The sequence below is a fragment of the Coenobita brevimanus genome, chromosome 29, assembly GCF_032717465.1.
Source record: "Coenobita brevimanus isolate Jiangsu-jjx chromosome 29, ASM3271746v2, whole genome shotgun sequence".
Lineage (NCBI taxonomy): Eukaryota > Metazoa > Arthropoda > Malacostraca > Decapoda > Coenobitidae > Coenobita > Coenobita brevimanus.
Window position 1 is genome coordinate 38582818 of NC_136982.1, and position 16635 is coordinate 38599452.

The window sequence follows — 16635 nt, forward strand, 5'->3', positions numbered from 1 at the left end:
CAACCAACAGTCCTTGGGTAGGCTTGAACTGAAACTATATTACACCAGAGTACTGTATCTAGCCATAATTATACAGCCTTCAGAATTCAGCAATATCATCACCAACTTTCTACCCTTAACATACCCGGCTACTGACCTTTGTTTATTGTAAAGATTATTCTCTCTCCTAATCATCTAATGTCAGGTTTACAAAGACCTCCAAAGCTGCCATTTCTTATACTTCCTTTAAATTTACCAGCATTTACCATATCCATTTCCCAGATGTTTTACCAGCATGCATAATATACCAATCAATTAATCAATCAAACGATGCCATACTTCCCCTTAAGGAATCCTTATACTGTGGTTGGCCAAGGTACAACTGATGTTTTCTATGGACTGGGAGCTAAACCAAGCCCAAAACCAGGTAAGTACTTCCCAAAAGTTGCTGGAAGCTGTTGGGAGAAAAGAAATCTATTGTGTGTAATAAAATTACTAACAATATGTGGGTCTCAGCTTGGATTTTACTTACCTATGACTGAGTTTCCTGCCTAAGAGTGATGAGTATGGGTAGTTACCAAGCTTGTAGCCACACTTCACTTTCATCACAGTACTACCCAGGGTCAATGGTACCTAACACCTACTAGCATCTTTATAATTTCTAAAAAATTTATAGGTGTCAGTAACTTATTCCATCCACTCCCTGGTTTTCAGAAAACTCCATCATGCACTCCAATGGCCATAAGGAGAAATACAAACACACTGAGGTTTCTGGTGGCCCTGAGGGGATCATTTGGCACCATTACTGGCGTCAGGATCTCAGTGATATGATGGACTTCATGACATACACACACAAACACAAATGAAGTAGCAAGAGCATTGGCAACAGGGTACGATGGGATGAGAACCAGGACCCCATGAGTGTCAGCTGCCAGCCAGATGTGGTACTGGCAGACAAACAATTCGAGAGAGATGCGGCCAAACCAGGCGAAAAAGGAAGAGTAGCGGGTTCGCAGAAGACCAACCATGTTACGCAACACAATAAATCCCAGGATCTGTAAGAGCAAGATGATGGCATGAAACTGTGGTAAGTGATGAGACAAGGAAAAGTGCAGAATGAGGGGGTGGGAGGGAAGTGTGTGAGGTGAGGGGAGGGAGGGACATATATGAAGTGAAAGGTGGGAGGGATGTGTATGAGGTGAGGGGTGGCAGGGAAGTATGTGAGGTTAGTGGTGGGAAGGACGTGTGTGGGGTTAGGGGTGGGAAGGAAGTGTGTGAGGTGAGGAGTGGGAAGGAAGTGTGTGAGGTGAGGAGTGTGAGGGAAGTATGTGAGGTAAGGGGTAGGAGGGAAGTTGTGGTGAGGGGTGGGAGGGAAGTGTATGTGTATGGTCAGTGGGAGGGAAGTGTGTGTGATGAGGGGTGGGAGGGAAGTGTTTGAGGTGTTGGGTGGGATGGAAGTGTGAGTGGAGGGCTGGGCTGGAAGTGTGTGTGGAGGGGTGAGAGGGAAGTGTGTGCGGTGAGGCGTGGGAGGGAAGTGTGTGTGGTGAGGGGAGAGGTGGGAGGAAAGTGTGTGAGGTAAGGAGTGGGAGGAAAGTGTGTGGTGAGGGGTGGGAAGGAAGTGTGTGAGGTAAGGAGTGGGAGAGAAGTGTGTGAAGTAAGGGATACAAGGGAAGCGTGTGTGTGTGTGGCGAGGGGTGGGAGGGAAGTGAGTGAGGTGAGGGGTGGGAGGGTAGTGTGTGATGTGAGGAGTGGGAGGAAAGTGTGTGAGGTAAGGGGTAAGAAGGAAGTGTGTGTGTGGTAAGGGTGGGAGGGAAGTGTGAGTGGTGAGGAGTGGGAGGGAGGTGTGTGAGGTAGGGGTGAGAGGGAAGAGTGTGAGACAAGGGTAAAAGGAAAAAGTGAGGTGTGAAGTGATGGAGAACCATGTTATATATGGGTAACAAGATGCCATACAACATCACTCCCATATCTATCTTACAATATCCTCAAACATAATCCATCTAACTACATCTAAGCTAATCTAAAACAATGCCATGTGCCATGTTTTCTCTTAAGACTCCCCATATTGGAGTTGGCCATGACAGCTGATGTTCTCAACTGATTGGAAGCTAATACTGTCAAAACCAGCTAATTACTTCCCAATAGCTTCTGGATGCTCTTAGGAAAAAAGAAATGCACTGTAATACGACTGACAATCACATGCATCCTGAATAATACATAGTGATGTACTGTCAGGCAATTTCATAGCCAATTAAGAAACAACTCACTAATACATAAGTTTACTGATTTCAAAGCCCTGTGTTCAAATAGTTATAATAACAAATACCATTCTGTTCATATATCAACTACCCTAAAACTTTCTAACTTGTACTGCCAGCAGTAAAAGTCCTGTTACAACTTCTACATTTCTCTCCATGGATCTTGAAAATCGGTCACATAAACATGAAGCAATAACACTAATGAAAGTAATCTGAAAATATAAAATCATCAGGGTCACTTGCTACAGACTCACAAGGCTGAGTTTTGAAGTCCATGGAGACAAAGAGAGAAGTAGGAGAAGCAACTAGACTTTTGTTACCAATAGTACAAAGGAAATATACAGTACTTACTGGAACCCAAACAACATATGGGTGAACCTCATTGCAGTCAGGTTTATTGGTGCAGAAGGATGTGAGGGCAGAGTACGAGGCAAGACACACGGCTGCTGCACACCACACTAACACTGCAGGCCGCCCTCCCAGTAGGTTGGACCCACTCTTGTCATCAATGATGGAGTACTGAGTCATGGCATTATACAGCAGCGAAAATACCATCCCATACAACATACTGCAAATGGAGGGGAAAATAATGATAATAATAACAATACTGATAATAATGACAATACAATAATCCCTCATTTATCTAGACATAAATGAGTCAAAGGCATGTCCAAGTAATGGCAACATCCTGATAATGAACACTATTCCCCTACCATACCCAGACCCTACCAATACCCAACCTCCAACCTATACCTAACTTATTTGTACATTACCTCTGCTTAATTTGGAAGTGTTTTCTGGTCATTCAGGCACATTCAGACATCAAAACACACATAGGAATATCCAAAGTAATGCTAAACACCAAGAAAACCATGCAGAAAAAACACTGAAAACCAAAAAACACCCTTCCCATGCACTACTGTATGTACAGTATCCCTCCTTATTTTGGCAGTGTTTTCTGGTCATTCTGCCATATTTTGATATCAAAACATATATAGGATTATCCAAAATAATTTTGAACACCAAGAAAACACTGAAAATAAAAAAAACACCATACTTAAACAATACTGTATGTACAGTGCCCCTCCTTATTTTGGCAGCGTTTTCCAGTCATTCTGCCATATTTTGACATCAAAACATACACAGGATTATCTGAAATAATTTTCCACATCAAGAAAACCATGAAAAAAAACAAAAAAAACATTCAAAACAAAAAAACACTCTCCCTATACACTACTGTATGTACAGTACCCCTTTATTTTTGGCACTGTTTTCAGGCCATTCTGCCATATTTTGACATCAAAACATACATGGGAATATCCTAAATAAATTGATACACCAAGGAAAGTATGAAAGTAACCTAAAGTTACCTGCCAAAAACCAACTGGCTGGGATATTTACCAACGAGTGCACTGCAGACAGGCTTCTTAACCCCTTAACTGCGGGGCGTCACTTTCGTGATGCTTGGGTGCAATGGATCACACAGTAGGGCGTCACTTTTGCGATTCTGTGTTATTTTGAATTCACCCGGGCTTTCAAGTGGTTGCTTGTATCATCTGTCAGTACTGCCAGTGTCTGACAATAGTCAGTGCTGCTATTGCCATCTGTACTCCCATTCATTGTTGACAATTTAGCCATTTCTCCCCGTTCTTAACTCCCCTCCCTACCTCGCCTCCATTACCCTCTCCTCCCACCTGCCCCAGCTGCACCACGCCAGGCAAATCTTGACCGGATTTTTCCACTCATTTCATCCATTGGAATGAGCCCTATGCCTTATTCTTATACAATATATATTAAATAAAAAAGGTAACTGATAGTGCCATATACCTGGAATTGGCTAATTATCACCTGGCAGCACCCCATGTGCACTCGTTTGCTAATTTTCCCTGTTTATTTCCCCTTGAAATATGCTGTATGACCTGTTCTCATAATAAAAATATATACAGTATAAGAAAGGAAGGGAGAAGCCTAAGTGATATTTACATTCACCTGGAACTACCTACTTTATTATGTATTGTCTAAATTTCCTGCCAATCATTTCACAGCATATAAATTAGCAGCTGTCACCACGCTGACGTTGTCAACCCTTGGTGGCCCCATATCCGCCTCGTCATTCAGTTCAGTGTTGTATCTTGAGATGAAACCATGTAGCACTTGTGCCCCTCCATTTCCGCTGCTTCTAGAGGGCCCTGTGACCTCTACCCCTACTAAACCTCATGTGGGAAGAGGTAAAGGACTAAGTGACTCTGCTGTGGAGCGTGAACTGGCTAATTTATCCATGATAATGATGGACAGTAACTACAATCTTTCTGGTGAATCGTGTGATGAGTCAGTGGAGGAAATGGTGATAAACTCCCAGTACGAGTGCTTCAGTGTCCCAAGTTCATCCTAACTCCAAGGGAAAGGAGCCCTTAGTTACTGGAAGTGACAGTGTATATTATAGTGTAAATAAAATAGAAATGTAAATAATTACTAATATAAGAATATGAGTACAAATACTTGGAGTAATGACAGTAAAAGCTTTGCTCTCTATGCTAGTTTGCTGAATGAGAAAGTGAATGCCTGGAGTGAAAATAAACTACTATTACTGAAGGAAACTTATGGATAAATTCTGTATATATATATATATATATATATATATATATATATGTGTGTGTGTAATAAAGTACTAGGAACATAAAGTATGAGTGCGTTTATGAATAATAAATGACAGAATACCAGCGGGGAACAAACGCGGGTGGGAAGCTGGTACACGCTCGTAATTTACATTGCTTTCACAGTGTTTCTTTTTTTTGGAGTATGGACTCCAAACTACTTGAAAATCATAGAATAGTGATTCTAGTGATAATATCAGGCTGTGGTAATCATATTACAGGGTGTTGGGAAGTGTAAAGTGGAGACTTCGGTACCCAACTTCAGAAGTCTCCACAAGTCCTACGGTAGTCGACGAAGGCTCAACAAACACCCCAGAAGAAAGCTGAAAGTATGTGCCAAATGCATATATAATTATAATATTTTAGGACTAATAACTGATTTTTGGCAAATATTTTTAAAAAGTCAGTCGGAACGCGAATATCCCCGCGTGAGGTGCACGGACCGCCTCCGACATGCCCGCGCTTAAGGGGTTAACCTGCACACCTCCAGCAGGTATAGAGCTGTCCCATGTGGTCTAGTGGCAAACATTCGTGCCTAGCAAATGTCCAAGAACTCCTCCTCCTTCTCTTGAACCTGCTGGAGCTGGGCGATGACTGTTAACATGGTGCGGTGATGGTGGTCAACCCACCTCAGGAGACTTCGAAGACAGCCGCAAAATTACGTCCAACGGAGACTCAACAGCTGTTGATGTGCTCAGCTGTGGGTCCGATGGTGACAGCAGGAAACGAGGTGGTGGTGGTGGGGGTGGCGGTGGTGGTGGTGAGAATGGGCTGGCGCACATGGGGGCCGCAGGCTTCAAGAAGGAGTCATTCCTGGTCTGACGATAGGACCGACGATTCTGCAAGAGGATGACAGTGTCCCGAACTCCCTGCAGCTCCATCGCCAGGCAAAGCAGCACCAACTCCCTGTCACAATGCATGCGCTTGGCAGGTAACCATGGAGGACACAGAGATGTGTGAGTGAATAAGTTGCAGAGGGCTGCGAGTCAGGGTCCTCATCCTCGTCCTCGTCGGTCTCGCTCTCCTCTTCTATGCCAGCAGAGGCAGCAGCGGCGATCTCCTCATCAGACATGGTCTGATAACCAGGATCGCTGTCGTCATCATCCAGCCAATCCCTCAAGTCATCGATGTCCACCTGCTCACATGCTGTTCTAAGATGCCTGTGGAAATCATCCACGTCAAACTCCTCAAAGTCGTGCTTGGCTGCGATTCCCTGGAAGAGATGAGACCAACTGCTTTCAAGGATTTTCACAGAGACTTCCTTCCATGCATTCGCCAAGTTTAACACTGCTGACTTCAGGTTGTAACACCGAAGATTCTGTAAGGTCTGCTCCCCACGTGTGTCCTTGGCTGCGTCCTCGTTCTCCAGCACCACCATCACCTCGTTCAGGAACCTCCGGTGGTACAGTCTCTTTGCAGTCATGATAACACCCTGGTCCACTGGTTGAATCAGAGCAGTCGTATTAGGTGGCAGAAACATGCACCTTATCCGCCCGTCATAAGCAACCATATCCTTCTCAGACAGATGTGAGGGGGCATTGTCCAGGAACAGGAGTGCCTTCACCTGGTCGTGAGTGATACCAAGGACCTCCATTTGATAACAAATGACCTCCTTGACGAAGTGTCTGTGGAACCAATCTCTGAAGATCTTTGCCGTAAACTAGGCCTTTACAGAATGGTACCATACAATAGGCAGGCTATCCATCAACCCATGGAGACAACGTACAGTAGTTGTTTTGCACACCCAACAACAACGGGTTTGAGGCAGTGCATCCCGTTAGCACTAGACAACTTCCAACCAGGCACAGTTTTCTCCCTTTCCTCAGCCAGGGTGTTGGTGGACGACGAGTGGTAGAATAGACCAGTTTCGTCAGCGTTATAGACTTGACCAAGGGCAAGGTCCTTGTCCTTGATCATATACTACACTTTCTGGCAAAACGGGTCTACTTCCTCTGCTGCTGCGTCCTAGGCCTTGCCGTGTGCCTTATGACCAGTAAGTCCACAGCAAAGCTTGATGAGAAAGAGCTATCCCTCAGACACCTTGAAGTCGTGCACATTGTGCAGACAGGAAAACTTCTCGGCAGCAGCCTTCACCTCAGTCCCATGCATTAGCACATCATCACCACATTGCTGACAAAAGCACATCAATGTCGGCCGGTCGATAATGGCACGCCGGGCCTGGGCCATTACCTTCCCATCAGCCCTACATGTGCTTTTGCTGAAGTCCTGACCGTACTGCGTAGGTTTGTCGCGTAACTTCTTGATATCAAACAATGTTGAACGGGCTAGATTATATTCGTGACGTGTGCATCCTGTGGTCCAGCCCACGTCAACCTTGCCCAATATCTCACATTTCTTCTCCAGACTCAGAACCCTCCTCTTCTGCTTCTCAGGTGGTGGTGGAACCATCACCACACCCACAAGAATACAACAAAGGAGGGCCACATCCTGAAGAAGGCAGGGGACCACCACAAAAGCAACCGCATTCACAGCCATTCTTGCAAGCGAGGCACTCAGGCGAAACAAAGGCGGGAACTGAGGTGTAGGCTTGTTGGCCGGCAAGCAGTACAGCACTGCCATATCGCATCCCACGGTTGTGTCCAAGCACAGATGAAGCAAAACGCAGCAAACTGACATCTGCATATAAGGTTCACTTTTGTTTGCCCTGGCAAGGGTTAGCATGTGACGGCAACAGCGGATGACCAGTACATCACTGCCTCGGGCAGTGTATAACTGATGTGGCCTGCCAGGCAACTCTGACCATTCAGCATGGAAGTGGACAGGTGCGCATGGTGGGGGGTTTCGCACTAATCTCGATGGCTGGGGGACTCCCGCCATTCGGTGTAGAGGCGGATGGGTGCTTTTACCGTACATTTACTCGTGGCTTGTCGTCTCTGTTACACGCGTGGTGGCCATCGGGAACCCTCAGCCAGGAATGATGCTCGCACCGTCATTTCAAAACTAACCATAGGTTTTTCTCAAAAATAGGCTCAATGTGTTTCCCAGGCAAAATCACATATGTTATCGTATCCTAACCAAACCTAACCTATCCCATTAGGGCTGTGTGGCTAAGGTGGCTGGCTGTGGTACTGAAACAAATACCCATTCTGAACAGAAGTATACCATAGAGTACATATTCACCTACAGTACTGTGTACAGTACTATCATATGCATTTATACATAGATTACTGTACTGATATTGTAATCATATTGTGGGAAGGAATCTCTCTCTCTTTCTCTCTCTTTGTGTGTGTGTGCGTGTGTGTGTGTGTGTGTGTGTGTGTGTGTGTGTGTATTTACCTATTTGTAGTATACAGGAACTGAGCTAAGCTCATGTTGTCCTGTCTCCACATCTTCATTTATCTTGTCTAGTTTTAAACACAAATGTTTTTTGCCTGCACCACCTCTTCGTCTAAGTCATTCCGAATACTCTACTTATGCTTCTATTTGGGAAACTGAACCTATTAAGATCATTAAGACATCTACTTTTCCTCAACTTGAAGTCATGACCTCTTGTTCTTCCATCATCCAACACAAAAAGATCCTCCCTATCCTCTGAAACCACAAATTTTGCATCATCATCTTTGGCAGAACCCAGCTCAGATGCACGATTTTGATGTTTTTTAGCCGAAAAATATGTGATAACAGCAGAACTGCAGATTTTCATCTGGCAGTGATAACAAAAACCATTATAACTAAAGGATCACTATACAGTATTAACACTTTGCACACAACTTTTTTTCTTAAACTCTTATAGCTCCTGAACGTTTGGGTTTATCTCATTTCTGTTTGTTGCATCATGCTCAGAGGTAATTTCTGTTTCTATTTGAACCAGATTTTATGCATATACAATATATCAGTTAGCTGCAATAAAGGCAGAGTAGGAAGTCAGTGCTACTCTCCAGCTTTGACTTCTTTGGCATCCACATGAAAATTCAGCCTTTGGTATGTCTCATGACATAGGTTTCATAACGGTTTGCCTAAATTTCTGCACCAAAAAAGGCTTGGCAAAAAAAAGTTCTGAAAATGATTTCTGAGCCAGCACCCATGTGGCAAGCATCCAACTGCAGTACATCGTGGCATAAACTAAATAAGCTAACCCACTACTCCCTAAAGGGTTAATACTCACCTATTAATGTTACTTGAAGCTACAGAGTATAAAGATGGAAATGGAAACATGATGAGCTTTCTATTATCCAAGTTCTCCTTATAATGACAGCCAATCAGCTGCAAGAATGGAAACTCAGGTAGGCTTCAATAGCAAGGTTCAGATAAATTAACTACTGTAGTACTGTAAATGAAAAGTATGTATGTACTAAGCAAAATGGCCCATACAGTACTTATGTGTCCCTTGAAAATTCTTGGCTCCACACCACAGCCATTTGTCTATTGTATTATGTGCTTCATTTGATTAGCTCACTTCACACCACACCTGGGATAGAAACATTCCATCAACTGCAAAGTTAAAAAGAAAAGTTACAAGGCATGTCCTGTGCATCTCCACACATACTTCATGCATTCAGTGATATCATTTATAAATTCTTTTGCTTCTTCAGCTTCCATTCCTTGCTGCAGCTGATCAGTCCTAAAGAAACTGTAACTCTTAAAACAGTTTTGTTGACTGTTTCTGATGGCACTCATGCATATGCACAAAGTGATTTATAAATTTCAATTGTTTTTGCCCATATACCCCAAAACATTAACCATGCTTACCCCTTCAATCTAATTATTCATTTCTATATTTTACTCAAGCAACCTCAAAATTATCTCATTCAGTTTAAGAATACTGGTCTGAAGTACCCTGAGATGGTCTGGCCATATGGAATGAACAGAAAGTAAGAGATTGACAACAGAGTGTATGCGAGTGAGGTGAAAGGGCAGAGGGGGGAGAGGATGACCAAGGATGAGGTGGAAAGACAAGGTGAAGAGACATATAAGCAAGAGCAGTGTGGGATGGAGAGAGGCCCACCTGATGGTGAAGGACAGGGCAACATGGGAGTACTTTGTGGGCAACCCTTCCAGGATTAAGGTGTATGGCTATAGATATACTGACAAACAGTTACACTGAAAGGCAGACAGACAACTAAGGATGTTAGGTGCCCCCACACTTTTCAACACATGCATGGACTGGGTACTGGACCAGGCTGTGGGCCGAAGTCACTGTGCAGTATCGACTGGCAATTTCAGGGTTACCGACCTTGACTTTGCTGATGATGCAGTTATCCTAATGGGGTCGCTGGAGAAACTATTGAGTGCTCACGAGGAATTTCACAGGAATGTGAGGCCATTGGGATTAAAGGTCTCTTGGGCCAAGACCAAGGTCCAGGCATGTGGTGGCTTGTTGGATGAAGTAGTTCAGTCTGTCCAAGCATGTGGTGGTGATATAGAAGTTTTGGAAAGATTCACTTATCTTGGTAGTGTGGTCCATATCAACGGCAGATCAGACAGTGAGATCTTTCGTCACATTGGTCTGGCATACAGGGTTATGGATTCACTCAATTCATGTATTTGGCGCTGTCGTTATTTGTGCAGAAGGACAAAAGTTCACATCTTCAAGGCACTGGTGCTCCCTGTCTTACTTTATGGCTGTGAGACATGGACACTTAACAGTGACCTGAAGAGGTGAATTGATTCCTTTGGTAATAAGTGTCTTCGCAGCATCATGGGACATCACTGGTACAGCCGGATGTGTCGTGGGTGACTACTCCCTGAACCGAGGCCTATTACCCACAAAATACGTCACCACCAACTCCAGCTATATGGGCATGTGGCCTGCTTTCCTGAGGCTGATCCTGCTCACAGGGTGATCTCTAAACAAGTTAACCCAGGGTGGAGGAGGCCAAGAAGAAGGCCATGAAACTCATGGCTGAAGCAAGTTGATCACTCCTGTATGGAGATACTTAGAGGGGAGCCTGGAGGGTTGCACAAAGGGACCCTCATGGATGGAGTCAAGTTGTGAGTGAGACTGTGTGTCCCATGGCATATGCCCCTTCTTGACTGATTGACTGACTGTGGCATTAATGTGAATGAGGTTGAAACTGTTAAGGAAAATACTCTGAGATAGTCCGGCCATGTGCAGAGGATGGAAAATGACTAACTCCTTATGAGAGTGTATATGAATGGAGGTGGAGAGGAGAAGGGGGAGACCAATGATGAGATAGAGGGATGGAGTGGAGAGATATACAAGAAAGGAGATGGGTAGCCAAATGGCAGAGAACAGGGAATTACAATGGTTTTATTTGTGTGTGGCCATCCCTTATGGGTTTAAGGAAACTGGTAATAGATAGACAGATATATAGACGGAGGAAAACAAGTGAAGAGAAAAAGGATAAATATGCATTAGGAAAGAAAGATAGACAAACAGACGAATATACTATACAAAGACAGAGATGTGAGGTGAGAGGCCTGGTCCCTGACCTGTATCTGTCCAGCTGCCACCTGAACCACCATTCATGGATGTCATCATCAGTTGTCACGAACAAAGCTTTCCACGGTCGCATGACAAATATCTTTTCAAAGAATACCTGAAAGGAGATGAATGGTGTTAACAGCACTGATGATGCAGCACTAAACAGCTTTCAAAGATAAGAGAGACAGATCTTCTGTCAAGGGTTACAGACACAGGTCTTCAGTACTGTCTGGGATTTAGGATTACACCACAGTTATTTACTGGTCACCCTGTAGCTGCCACAATAAGCATTAAAATTAATCTGCCTACTACAAGACTGTACAGTATTAATATGCTCATGGAGTCCTCTTGAAATAGGGTTCAAGTGTTTTTAAAATGCACTTTAATATACACACTGCAAACTAAAGGATACTGAATATACAAAACCATAAAGCACAGTTGGGGACAATATTCCCTTTCCACTCTCTCCTGACAAAAATGTAGTTTTGACAGCTCTGGATGGGAGGTAGCTCCTGTGGGTATCAAACCTGGCTCAGCCTCTAATCCCTCCCTCCTCCCCTTACTTACAGTACCAATTTTCATTATTTCCTTTTCTTTAGTGAACGACAGAAAAGTCAGCAGTGTAAGAGATGTAAGAATGATGAAACACACATGTGAGAGAGAAAGAGAGAGAAAATGCAACACATTCTCATGTCACATCAAAGAAAGCTTCCAGAAAAAATAAATAAATAAAGTATGAAAGAAATGAAGGGTTTATCTGATATGAAGAGCGAAAAGATCTAAACAGTAAGGCAGCTGATACAAGAATTCTTTGTCTCTTTCTCATTAATGTGTGTGTGTGTGTGTGTGTGGGTGTTCTTACCTAATTCTTACCTAATTGTATCTTTACAGGAATGAGTCAAGCTCGTACTGTCCTGTGTTTTAACCCCTCTGTGAGGCAATTTAAACCATATTCATCGTACATATCCTTAAATTTGTGAATTGTTTTGGCACACACTATTTCATTTGGTAGTGCATCCAACTGATCAATTGCTCTATTTGGGAAACTAAATTTCCTTACGTCTTTATCACCTCTTTTTATGCAGTTTTTTGCAGTGTCCTCTTGCTGATGCATCCCCATAGGTTAAGTAATCATTAATGTCTATTTTCTCCTTCCCTGATATGCTATATATCATAATCATGTCTCCTCTTTTCCTTCTCTCCTGTAATGCTGGTAGATTCAGTTTTTTTAATCTTTCTTCGTAGCTTAGATCCCTGAAGCTTGGTACCCATCTTGTAGTGGCCCTTTGAACTTTTTCAATCTTGTCTATGTGTTTTTTGAGATGAGGACTCCAGACTACTGATACATACTCCAGGGTTGGTCTGATGAATGATATTATCTTTCTTAGCATGTCTTCATTTATGTATGTGAATGCTATTCTCATATTTGCAAGCAGTGTACACATGTTCCGTACCTTCTCACTGATGTGGTCAGCCGGAGATTGTCCATCCATTGCCAGATGCCATGTATCCCAAACGGGGTGGTCAAGGGCTTAGAGTTAATTGTTTTACAGGGAGGGGCACTAATCCTCCACCAACCCCACTTGACACATAGGGATGCCAACAGCATCTGGTGTTCCCAGGCAGTCACCCATCCAAGTACTAACCAGACCCAACGTTGCTTAACTTCGCTGATTGGACGGGAAGCGGTGTACTCAACGTGGCATGGTACAAGGGAATAATTATACCTGACTTCCAATCCTACGGAAGTCTACCTTCCTCCCAGGCCAATCTGTACATCTTCCACATCCATTCTACTACTATCTCTCCCCCATGCTTCAACATTTCACCACACACTCCATCAATTCCTGGGGCTTTCCCCAATTTAACTTTCTTCATTGCTTCCACAACTTCTATCCTACTGATTTTCCTGTCTTTTCACCTCCCTTCTTCTCCCAGCCATTCCCCAGCCACTTATACTTGCATCACTTCCATCCTCTATGTTCAACTCTGACTCTGGAGAGGAAATTGGAAATTATTAGGGTCCCACCATGTGACATAGCACCATATCCAGCCACAGCACAGGTCTATATTTAACTGTACAGTGTACTAATACTACAGTAATTAGTTGTTTTATTTTTTAATGTCTGTATAATAGTATAGTTCTGTATACGTGTATTGCATACTTCTAAATAGGAGGGGTAAAGTTTAAGTGGGGGGTCCAATGGGAACCTGGAACGCATCCCCCCTTTTATATGTATATTTCAATGGGGAAAATCGTTCCGATATAGGAAATTTCGGATTACGAAAGGTATTTTTGGTCCCTATCCCTTTTGTATTTCGAGGACTCACTGTACTGTACCTGACCCACGTGACCCATGTCCCATACCACCTGCCACTGCCTGCCTCAGCATTGTGTATTATCCCTGTGATGAGAAGTGTTTATTTGCTTATTTCCTTGCTCCTCATTTCCTCTTATAACTCTAAGCATGTGAATCCAAACTAACTTTAGTTAAGCCTAAGCACCCTGAAAGTGCTAAGAACACAAGAAAAGCATTTATTCCAAAGGAATATGTAAAATTGTTGGACGAAGTGGCATGCAGTGTGGGAGCTAATATGCAAATGATCAGACATGAAATGACTCGGGTGTGTTTACGATGTGGATTGTTTCTTTGTTGGAAAAAAAAAAAGTTAATGATGATGGAGCAGTAAAATTCATGTTTTCACCTTGGATGCAACATGAAAAAAAGAAAAAGAAAAAGAAAAGCTTTGTGTCCGACCCTTGCTATGAACTGACAGTCTTTGGTAGAGAAAAATTTGGCTCTTATGGTATGTGAAGACACTACGTGTTGACGTAAATAGTTAGGTAAGATCATTATGTGAGTTCAGTTCCTGTGAATTACTGTATACTGTACTGTCACACAAATTACACTGATTGGCTGACTTGTTTATTATTCACGATTACTGCATTCATGTGTACTGTACCTGAGAAGTGAGAAGTATGCAATCACTCCATGCTAACAACTTCAGTATAGTTTTTTTTTTCCTTTATTGTTGGTGACTTATGACTCAAAAATAGTTTCACACTTTTTTTTCTTCTTTAAATGAGTGCGCCAAAAGTTATTCATGGCGAAATATGCATGATTCTGTGCAGCCATTATTCATATGTTCATTATGTCAAAAGTTTCTGTTTGAATGGTAATGAGGACTTTCAAGAGGCTTCATGGCAATCCTTGGTGGTTAAAATTTTCATGGGGACTGTTAGGGGGCAAAACTAGTCGGTTAGGTTAAGTTAGAATGAACCGGTGTCATCGGCGAGATCATAATGTAAACACACGTCATGGATGTCTTATGGCAGACATTTGTACTAATAACTATTGTCTGTTATTAATAATCACACCTAGGTCCTTCTCTCTTTCTGATGTGTGTAGGGTTTTATTTCTTAACTTATAATCCCAATCAGGTCTTTTTCCACTTTTACCAAACTTGATTACATGACACATGTCCACATTGAATTCCACTTGCCATGTCTTACTCCATTCATGTAGTTTATTTAATTCTTCTTGTAGCTCTTTACAAGAGTCTGTGTTAGTAATTCTCCTTTGTATTTTTGCATCATCTGCAAACATATTTAGACAGCTTTCATTTTCAGTGTTACTGTATATATCATTTATATACACTAGAAACATGATTGGTGCCAGCACTGAGCCCTGTGGAACTCAACTAGTCACTTCTCTCCATGATGAGTGACTTCCCCTTAGTACTGTTCTCATTTCTCTTTTTATGAGAAAATCTTGCATCCAACAACACAGTTTGCCTCGAATTCCTCCTTGATGGTACAGTTTCCATAAAAGTCTTTGGTGTGGTACTGTGTCAAATGCTTTCTTGAAATCTAAATAGATACTGTCCACCCATCCTTCTCTTTCCTGTAATGTGTCTGTTACTCTGTCATAGTAGCTCAACAGATTAGTAACACATGATTTTCCTTTTCTGAAACTGAACTGTCTTTCTGTTATCATACTGTGTTCTTCTAGATGATTTACCCAAGCTTTTCTTATAAGCTTTTCTAATACCTTGCTTACAACACTGGTTTGTGATACTGGTCGGTAGTTGAGTGGATTTTATCTATTTCCTTTCTTGAATAAGGGAACAATATATGCTTTCTTCCAAATATCAGGTAGTTTACCTTGTCTCAAGGATTTCTTGAAGATTATAGATAATGGTTTACTTAACTCCTTTGCACATTCATGTAGCACCCAACATGAAATTTTATCAGGACCATTTGCTTTTCCTCTGTCTAATTTACTTAACTCCTCCTGTATTACTTTTTCTGCTATTTGTATATCTGGTAGTATGTGTGGGGATGCATGTTCCACATGGTCCCTCTCAAAATTTTTTTCTTCTGTAAAAACTGATTGGAAATTCTTATTTAGTGCTTCACAAATATCCTTCTCTTGTGTATAGGTGATTCCCTCGTCCGTAATGGATTGTATTTTATCTTTTACTTTGGGCTTGCTTCTGGTGTAGCTGTAAAATAGCTTTGGCTGATCACTGCTTTTATTTATATCCTCCTCAAACTGTTTTTGGGCTTCCCTCCTTATTCTTGTATAATCATTTCTTGCCTGTTTATAGTTGTTATATGCCCTTTCACTATTGTGTCTTCTGTATCTATTCCACAACAAATCTCTTTTTTCTTTTGATTTTTTACATTCTGTATTGAACCATTTCTTTCTTTTCTGCTTCTTTGTGCTGTGGGATGTACTTCTGGACTCCTATTTCATAAAGTTCACAGAATTTTTTATATACAGCATTTAAATCTTGTCCTCTAAGCTCCTTTTCCCAATCAATTTCTAAGAAGTACTTCTTTAGGTCATGATAGTTTCCCTTTTTATAGTTTAGGCTCTTTTTGTAACTTTCATTGCTGTTAACTATGTCATATGCAATCCTGAAGTTGCAATTTAGTACTGCATGGTTGCTTTTGCCGAATGAAGGGTGATATATTAAACTGTCAATATCGTTTTCTTGCCCAGTAAATATAAGATCTAACATTAAGGGTACATCGAGTCCTCTTTTTCTGGTGCCTTCCCTTACCTGTCGCGTTAGGAAAAACTCTTGCACAAGATCCAGGAGCTTTTGGTCCCAACAGCTTTCTTGGCTTATTATATCTAGAGTATTCCAATTTATATTTGTATTAAAATCTCCAGTTAGTATTATTCTTTCTGATTTCTCTTCCATTCTATGTAGTAATGCTCTTAAACTCTGAAGTGTGTGTGTGTGTGTGTGTGTGTGTGTGTGTGTGTGTGTGTGTGTGTGTGTGTGTGTGTGTGTGTGTGTGTGTGTGTGTGTGTGTGTGTGTGTG

General features: G+C 42.3%; 1 protein-coding gene and 1 pseudogene across 1 annotated transcript in view; both read right to left on the reverse strand.

Moving 5' to 3' along the window:
* Window positions 1-689: 689 nt before the first annotated feature.
* Window positions 690-16635, reverse strand: part of LOC145395008 (N-acetylneuraminate (7)9-O-acetyltransferase) — a 131969-nt gene continuing 116023 nt past the window's right edge. The window contains exons 13-15 of the mRNA XM_080268753.1: window positions 11306-11412; window positions 2586-2802; window positions 690-1034 (exon numbers count right to left, since the gene is read on the reverse strand). Coding sequence (XP_080124879.1) covers window positions 690-1034; window positions 2586-2802; window positions 11306-11412 — 669 coding nt within the window. The remainder of the gene's footprint in view (window positions 1035-2585; window positions 2803-11305; window positions 11413-16635) is intronic.
* Window positions 12895-13013, reverse strand: LOC145395088 (5S ribosomal RNA; annotated as a pseudogene).